Below are 9,045 nucleotides of genomic sequence, written 5' to 3'. Positions count from 1 at the left end.
CAAAAAGTCACTATCGATGACCGTGAGATCTGAGTAAGTGAAATAGAGAATAATCCAGGATAGACAGCGATTCGAGCCTATAGGTTGGGCGTGAGTGGCTAGGAATGGAGAGGATTTTATGCCCATGGATATCCATGGATAACCATCTGACATGTATTTTGTGGTGTCATCTATGTGGTAGAAATATTGTTGCTTTGCTATTTCTGTGCCTTGGGCATAGAATTATTGCTGATATAGTTTTGAAAAGTTGCCTAAACACTGCAGAAATATTGTTGTTTTGCTGAATCGGTGCACCTAGTTTGTACACCAATGGATACCAGGATATTTGGCGGGTTTGGATATAGGGCGACATCCGTGGCCATGGATGCATTTGTGGGCGGGCAACAGTGACGCTAATGGCCTATTTTGATTCCATTGGAGCTCCGTGTGGAAGAGGCATAAGAGAGACCACTGAGCATATTTTTGCCGGCTTAACAAATGGCTGCGCGAAATTTTAGTCATGCATTAAGAATATGGTTCATTATTTTTGTACCATCCGAAGTTTATATAACAAAGTTGAACAATCAGTTTGAAAAATTGGTAATTCACCTTCCTTAGTGGCTGGCATGCATGTGTATTTAGCTTGTCAAGAATAATGAAGCAAACAAGAATTATAGATTAACCAAAAATTACTTTAGAATATAATGGCTATTGATGGACAAAGAGGTATTTGGTACTTCAATGGATGTGAATAATCTTCAAATTTAAAGGGAACAATACTATCTTCAATTTCATTTTTAGTATTATTTATGAAATATTCCCAATTTTATTTCTAAGTTAGGTGTTTGAAACAATATACCTTAGACATTTACCGGTTTGGGCAATGGACAACACATTGATTTTTCCTCTAGGCTAGGAAAAAAGATCAGGCTAAACTACTAGCAGACAACCGTCGGATATGCCCATTTGAGTCCACATGCATGAGCTTGTTGGCAGCTTTGATGATTTCGTACAATGTATTATATGCATATTTTGTGGATCTCCTTCGCGGGCCCTTATGGTTGATTTCTGCACATACTTGATTGAGTTTGTGTCGGCATGCCCATTAAGATCATTCTAGATCCACCTAACCGGCCGGTCCACTTCACCACTGAGTGTAGGAAGCAAGTAATAAGCGTGGTCTCATTGTATAAATCTAATAGTGGGACCTCTGGTGATGTAACATTGTTATGCCCGCCCAATGGAAAATTCATTGATGTATATTGCAGCACAATCAATAATAAGCCGTTCTGCCACACCAATTAATAAACAGAGGTTATATAAGTATCATGACTCGTAGATCCAAAAAACACTAGTAAAAATAGACCATGTAAATAGCTTTGCATTGCGATTTTATAAGTAAATAAATATGATGATATTAGGATACTAGTTTGTAATGTTTTGCATCATGATGTTAGTATGCTAAACTAGTATCCTAGAAGTTATACTCCGGTATGATTTTTTTGATTGTATGACGTCTTATCAAATACCATACCTATATGGCGCCAAGATATGAGTTGCAACTATACGAGTTGATCATATAATATCTCATTAATAATGGGACCAATATTTTTTAATCAAGTTAATTTCAACATACGCTTATCAAAAACAAGTATACATCGCTTACAATCGCCTATTTTGATTCCATTGGCCTTCTGTGTACAAGAGCCAGTAGTCATCATCTTGCTCTGGCTGCCGAGAACAATCGGCCTCATGTGTCCCGACATGTTCGCACTAAACTTTAAATTGTATATAGTAATATGATTAATGACATATTTTTACCAAATGAATGACACTCAATCTATAGCTAATGACAAAGTTCCTATTGCTTCTGGCGGCATGTCATTAAAATTGCCCTCAAAGTTGTAAAATTTGACACATCAATGCCACCTATAAGTAACAAAAAATGTTTTGCAGGGAATCCCCCGACTGGGCAAGCCCACTCACTAGGGACCACCTATACTGTGCTCCGCGTGTAGGAGAAGAGGCAGCGCAACCGTTTGGGCCGGCCCATGTGCGGGCGGACTGAATTTTAATTTCCTTTTTTATTGTTATTTTTATTTTCCATTTTATTTTTTTATACTTTAAATAATTTTGAGTTCAAAAAATTCTGCGAATTCAGAAAACTGAGAATTTTGAAATAAAATGTTCAAAAAAACATAAAATGTTTCTCATTTCAAAAAATACTAGGGTTTTTTCTAAAAATGTTCTCAAATTTGAAAAAATGGTCATAAAATCAAAACATGTCCATGTATTAAACATTGCTAATAAAATTGAACAAAATGTTTTCTAATTCCAAAAACGTTCATGAAATTTAAAGTATGTCCTAAAATTTTAAATACATTCATGAATTACAAAAGAGTTTATTGATTCATAAAGTGTTTGCTCATTCAAAAAATGTTCATACATTTAAAAAATGGTTTTGAATTTTAAAAAAACCCACCAATTTTTAAAAATATGTTCATCTATTTTAGAATTGTTCGCCTGTCCATAAGAAAATGCTAAAAAATGTTCACAATTATAAAAAATGTTTATGCTTAATAATAATTTTCTCAAATTTGTAAAAGATTTCACGAATGATCGAAGTTATACAGTTCAATTGTAATGCTTCTGATTCTTTGTGATTATATACACGCCTTAATTTTGAAGAATTATGTGGTCCTAGATAAGAATATTATAGTATGTTTTTTAGAAAACGTTTCTTGACATTAAGAATAAGTCTTTGAATTACCAAGTTTTTTGAACACCATGATATTTTTTTCTAAAACGTGAACATTGCTTCAGTCTGTGAATAAGTGTAAAAAAAGGAACATTTTCTCGCATTTGGGAACAAACTTTTAAAATCATGGGATGAGATATGAACAAATTGTGGTCATAGCCATTATTGGTTATTATTATTTTTCCTGTTGCAATGCACGGGCTCTTTTGCTAGTATGTCTTATTTTGAGAGGAAAGATACCCGAGAGGCCAAGAGTTGACGTGATGTTTATCTAGGCATCTAGCACAATATGTTAATAAGTGTTGGTCGTATCCATGAATACATCAAAAAGTCACTATCGATGACCGTGAGATCTGGGTAAGTGAAATAGAGAACATTCCATGATAGACAGCGATTCGAGCCTATAGGTTGGGCGTGAGTGGCTAGGAATGGAAAGGATTTTATGCCCATGGATATCCATGGAAAACCATCTGACATGTATTTTGTGGTGTTATCTATGTGGTAGAAATATTGTTGCTTTGCTATTTCTATGCCTTGGGGATAGAATTATTGCTGATATAGTTTTGAAAAGTTGCCTAGATACTGCAGAAATATTGTTGTTTTGCTGAATCGGTGCACCTAGTTTGTACACCAATGGATACCAGGATATTTGCCGGTTTGGATATAGGGCGACATCCCTGGCCATGGATGCCTTTGTGGGCGGGCAACGGTGAGGCTAATGGACATGGATATAGTATGGATATATCCGTCCAAACCCGGTCCATTGCCATTCTTAGTTGATTTGTATAAAGCTCTACGGTGGCTCACCTGGAAGCAGCTCACATTTCTATTGCACGAGCGAGCACGAACGGCAGAGGGAGCCAGCGATGCGGTTAGGCGACGGCGACGTGGCGGGGGTGCACACCTTTCGGAAGGCCGCGCATATGGTGTGGGAGGAATCGAAGCTCCTGTGGGGCATCGGCACACCTATCGCCGTCAGCACACTTAGCTTGTATGCTGTTGGCTCCATCACCACCATCTTCGTCGGCCACCTCGGCAACTTGCCACTGGCCGCGGCCTCAATCGGTATCTCCGTCTTCTCCACCTTCGCCCTTGGATTCATGGTACGTGCGCTCCCAGCCATGCATGCATCATTGTTCCATACTAACTAACTATAGAGGGGATGATAACTTACTTGGAGTTGCGTGCAGATGGGCATGGGGAGCGCGCTGGAGACGCTGTGCGGGCAGGCGTTCGGCGCCGGTCAGGTGGCCATGCTCGGCGTGTACCTGCAGCGCTCCTGGATTGTCCTCGGTGTCGCCGCGCTCCTCATGGTGCCCTTGTACGTCTTTGCCGAGCCGGTGCTCCTGGCCTTGGGCCAGGACCCTAACGTGGCGCGCGAGGCCGCACGCTTCGCGCTGTACATTCTCCCCGGCGCCCTTTCCTTGGCAGTCAACTTCCCCAGCGGCAAGTTCCTCCAGGCGCAGAGCAAGGTCCTGGTCCAAGCCTGGATCGGGGTCGCCGGACTCGGCTTCCACATCACGCTCACCTACCTCCTCGTCACCGTGTTGGGATGGGGATCCCCAGGCGCCGCCGTGGCATACAACATCTCGCTCTGGGCCATCGCGCTGTGCCAGGCGGCCTACATCATCGGCTGGTGCAAGGACGGCTGGAGGGGATGGTCCATGGCGGCTTTGCAAGACATGTGGTCGTTCGTGAGGCTCTCGCTTGAGTCAGCCGTCATGCTCTGCCTTGATATTTGGTACATGAGCATGATCCCGGTTCTCACTGGCCATCTTCAGGATGCGCAGCTAGCCGTAGACTCGCTTGGGATCTGGTACGTACTGCGGCTTACTAGACAGACGATGACGTCTCAACTCTCTTTCTCAACTTACTAGACCCTTAATTATGCTATATTTTGTTCAGCATGAGCGTAGAAGGATGGGCGCTTATGATCTTCGTTGGCCTCAATTCTGCTATCAGTGTCCGAGTCTCCAATGAGCTTGGTGCTGGACGTCCAATGGCAGCCATGCACGCTGTCATCGTCGTCATCGCCGAGTCGCTCCTCATCGGGCTGCTATGCATGCTCCTCGTCTTGATCTTTAGAGATAAGTTCTCCATCATCTTCACTAGCGATTTGGAGCTCCGACACGCTGTCTCCAAGATTGCTGGACTGCTTGGGGTGACCATGGTGCTCAACAGCCTGCAGCCTGTGATTTCAGGTATATATATGTATGTGTATGTATGTGTGTGTGTCACACACATCGAAGATGTTTTACGGAACCATGGTTCAACAGAACCTACACTCGACATCATTGATTTCTAGACACTGTTCATGAGGATCCATACATGGTTGATTAAAACTGCACAGCGTGAGCTGTTTGCATGTTAAACAATGCATGAGACAAAGTGTTGGCTGGAGATGGCATTCATGACATGGATCCACATGTAGGATGTTCAATTGTACGGCATGGACCATCGGTTCGGCTGATGCATGGTCCTGAATCACGTCTCTGACACACACACATACATACATATATGCATGTGTATATATAATTAGATACATGCCTCTTAATTAGATGATTAAGGAGGATGACACCTCAACCTCCTACGTCTCTTCATGCATGCTTCAGGGGTTGCTATTGGAGGAGGATGGCAAGGCCTTGTTGCATACATCAATCTAGGCTGCTACTACGCATTTGGGCTACCCTTGGGGTACCTTCTCGGCTACCACTTCAACTACGGAGTTGGGGTAATTAATATATCATGTTAATCTGAAGAACCACTGCAAGAAAAGAATGTTATATTAACAAACAATGATTTCAGGGGGTCTGGGGTGGCATGCTTTGCGGGGTTGCACTCCAGACACTTATGTTACTCTTCGTAGTGTGGAGAACGGATTGGAATGTAGAGGTATAAAATCCCATCCATCGCCATTCCTCTCAAAAGTTTGCAGGAAATGGAGATAGAAATATAACTGAATTATTTTAGTTCGTCCATATAAATAGCTACAAGTCCCACCTTAGCAACTTTGGATATACTATATGATTCATTCATTACTTATATTCCTTTTCTTGAATGTCAAATTTTCTAGGCCAGACTAGCTTCGAGCCGTGTGCGCAAATGGGGCGGCACCGACGTAACCAGCCCACTCCTGGAAGAGAACTGGCTAGAGAACTGAAGCATCTTTTATCTCATCTCAATACTCTAGATGTTTTGAGCCAGATGATATCATCAATAGGATATGGAAAACAGGTCGGAAATGTTGAATTACTATATCCATCAATACATCATCATGAGGCTGTATGTGGATGCCAGGATGTTTTTTCACCTATTATCTGAAATAAGAGGCCAATAAGCAGTACGTACATGCTGGACACAATCTATCTGATTCATGTGCTGCAAAGACATAACAAGGCTATTATTTTTCTTGAAGCGTCTGTCTGTGTGTCGTGATTGGTCCTGGATGTTGGCCACCATCTCTGCAAGGCCCATTTTATTTAATCGCTAGCTGGTACAAATCCACGTCGATGTGGCCTCAATTGGTTCTGCCTTGGTTGGTTCTTGGAATTTCAGCTACAACCTATATCAGGAAGGATTCTATATATTTAATACAGGGTGTGGTGTTGCTTCACTCACAGTAGAAAACTAGCTTAGCTATAGCTGCTGTGCTGAGTTTGTAGTACAAAAGATGATCCACTCGTATGTAAGAGAAAACACATATATTCCCTAAAAAAAAGAGAAAACACATATATACACGCAGCTTTTATTCGTGTAGCCTCCCTCATAAGTAACCCTGGGCGTTCGGTCTGTTCAGTTAATACGGTTCGTTCTATTCGGGCTTAGAGAAATTCTGTTATCTGAAATTCTTGCTGGCTCCTTCTGATAAAGAATTTTTGATAAAGGGTGAATTTATTGCTCGGAATGAAGCATCAAGAGAATAGAAACACAATAAGCACACCCGACCTCTGCATAAATAGGATGCACACAGTCAACACCAACACACGCACACAAGAACATGCCAACAAATAGCAAAGTCATATAAGACCAAAGCTATGTGTAGGCGAGAAAAAGACCCTAAAACGATCAGATCCACAATCTGCAACTACATCAATGACCATATCCGCACCATCCATCTCATTACATCACACGAACGAGGAGATTCTTCAACAGCAATGCCTTCAAGAAGGGAGCGGCGCTCAATAGCCGCCGTCACCGGATCCAACATCGGGAGGGGAATCATCGCCGCGGTGATCGTCTTCATCAACATCACCATCATCATCTCTTTTACGCGGTCCACTCTTCCGCACCCCGCTGTAATCCCTACTTGAACATGGTGCTTTATGCCACATATTATGATGCAATGATGTGTTACCATGCTATGATGTTTTGAGTAGATATCCTTTGACTTTGGGTTGATTGATGATCTAGATTGGTATGAATTGTATGTTTTATTTTAGTGCTGTCCTATTGTGCCCTCCGTGTCGCGCAAGCGTGAGGGGTTCCCTCTGTAGGGTGTTGCAATATACGTTCATGATTCACTTATAGTGGGTTGCTTGAGTGACAGAAGAATAAACCCGAGTAAGGTGGTTGTTGCGTATGGGATAAAGGGGACTTGATATGTTAATGCTATGGTTGGGTTTTACCTTAATGATCTGTAGTAGCTTATGCCTCTCCCTCATATGAAATTGCAATGACGACTACCGGTCTTGTTAACAATTGCCTAGGACAATTCCGCACATCGATCGATCATTATTCCACACTCGCTATTTATAATATTTAGTAATATATTCTAACTTTATGATAACAACACCCACAGCTCTCCGATATCATGCAAAGTTATTCTCTTACCCACAACCCACAACGTAGTTTTATTTCTCGTTTCTAGTTGGAGGCGAACGTTCAGTGTACGTAGAGTCGTATCAGTGGAAGATATGACTTAGAGAGAATGTTGATCTTACCTTTAGCTCCTTGTGGGTTCGACACTCCATACTTATCACTTCCACCATTGGGAATTGCTACGATGATTCCCTACACTTGCGGATTATCAATCTTCCAACCTGAGGAGCTACTACCAGAGCCAAGTGACCCGGATTATCAACCCTGAGCGGGTGATCCTCACGGCTCTAGAGGATTTTTTTGTTCAAACCACCGTAAGTAACGGGGCACCGCCGGTTCAACAGTGTTCACTGCCCTTTTATGGAGCTTCTGATCCCACTTAGATAAACTCGTAGTGATGACGTGGTACTGCCCACTATTCAATTGCTTTGGGTTACTCTGATAACTAGGTTGCTGCTGCTGATTTCCCTGATTATTCTATTGGTTATAACCACCCTGATAGCCTTGGCTTTGACAACCGGAACTTGAACCGCCCCCTCCATGATCCGGACCATGAGGGCCGTACCCTAAACCGCCGTTCGGGCCATGGTTTTGCTGGAAAAGATGAGAATCCCTGAATTGTTTCATGATAAAACAATCCTTCCACAAATGGGCAGATGGCTTTTCATGTGTTCCGTGCTTCGGACATGGTTGATTCATTATTGCTTCGAGGTCGAATCTCGTCCCCTAAGCCGGCCTCCCCTTACGACGCTGGTTATTATTCCGTACACAAGTGTTGGCCATGAAGTCTAAATTCCCATCAGCTTTGCGCTTACCGTTGCCGCCCTGGCTGGCCGAGTTGTGCTACTGTCTCATGCCGGTACTCTTCTTTCCCTTTCCCGACTTTTTATCATCAGAATCGGGGTCCTTGGTACTATCATAGTCGGCATACTTGACAAGGGCCGCCATGAGCTCCCCCATGTCACTTCAATGGTGCTTAATCCACCCAAGCTTCTGTTTGAGAGGGAGGAAACGACAATTTTTCTCCAACATTAAAACTGCTGAGCCGACGTTGATATTATCTGATGAGTGTATGATAGTCGAGACCCAACGTACCCAGCTGGTTGTTGACTTTCCCTCACCTTGAACACAAGAAACCAAATCCATGATTGACATTGGCTACTTGCACGTATCCTTGAAATTTTGAATAAAACTGTCCTTCAGCTCCGGCCACGAACTAATTGAGTTGGCGGGCAGCCCCTCACTAGTAGAAAAAGGGTCAAACGTGAAGCACATTAGTGCCGGTTTGTATTTGAGCCAGTACTAATGGTACCATTAGTGCCGGTTCGAACGGATTTGCATTAATGCCGGTTCGTGTTGAACCTTTAGTACCGGTTCGTGGCACGAACCGGCACTAAAGGGGTGGTGGCAGGCTGGCGTCAGGCCGGGGCCCCACGATCACCTTTAGTACCGGTTCGTGGCACAAACCGGTACTAAAGGTCTAACCTTTA

The 9,045-nt window shown here is 42.9% G+C and overlaps 1 protein-coding gene across 2 annotated transcripts; it reads left to right on the top strand.

The window, feature by feature from the left end:
- Positions 1-3,574: 3,574 nt before the first annotated feature.
- On the top strand, positions 3,575-6,156 carry LOC119270590 (protein DETOXIFICATION 35-like). 2 transcript variants are annotated; one of them, XM_037552605.1, is made up of 6 exons: positions 3,575-3,840; positions 4,051-4,553; positions 4,643-4,938; positions 5,350-5,468; positions 5,543-5,629; positions 5,811-6,156. In XM_037552605.1, the coding sequence occupies exons 1-6, from the start codon at positions 3,604-3,606 to the stop codon at positions 5,895-5,897; spliced, it is 1,329 nt and encodes a 442-aa protein (XP_037408502.1). In that variant the 5' UTR covers positions 3,575-3,603; the 3' UTR covers positions 5,898-6,156. The 2 variants fall into 2 exon arrangements, with proteins under 2 accessions (XP_037408502.1, XP_037408501.1); XM_037552604.1 differs by having other exon boundaries at positions 3,576-3,840; positions 3,928-4,553.
- Positions 6,157-9,045: the final 2,889 nt, after the last annotated feature.

The sequence above is a fragment of the Triticum dicoccoides genome, chromosome 3A (genome assembly GCF_002162155.2).
Source record: "Triticum dicoccoides isolate Atlit2015 ecotype Zavitan chromosome 3A, WEW_v2.0, whole genome shotgun sequence".
NCBI classification, from domain to species: Eukaryota; Viridiplantae; Streptophyta; class Magnoliopsida; order Poales; family Poaceae; genus Triticum; species Triticum dicoccoides.
Note: the sequence above shows the minus strand (reverse complement) of the source record. Positions and strands in the feature narration are given on the sequence as shown.

Excerpts from the sequence above, each read along its gene's own strand:
- LOC119270590 (XM_037552604.1), top strand. The coding sequence starts at position 3,604 with ATGCGGTTAGGCGACGGCGACGTGGCGGGGGTGCACACCTTTCGGAAG. Across the intron at positions 3,841-3,927 it reads CCTTCGCCCTTGGATTCATG|ATGGGCATGGGGAGCGCGCT; the intron begins GTACGTGCGCTC and ends AGTTGCGTGCAG. Across the intron at positions 4,939-5,349 it reads CCTGCAGCCTGTGATTTCAG|GGGTTGCTATTGGAGGAGGA; the intron begins GTATATATATGT and ends TGCATGCTTCAG.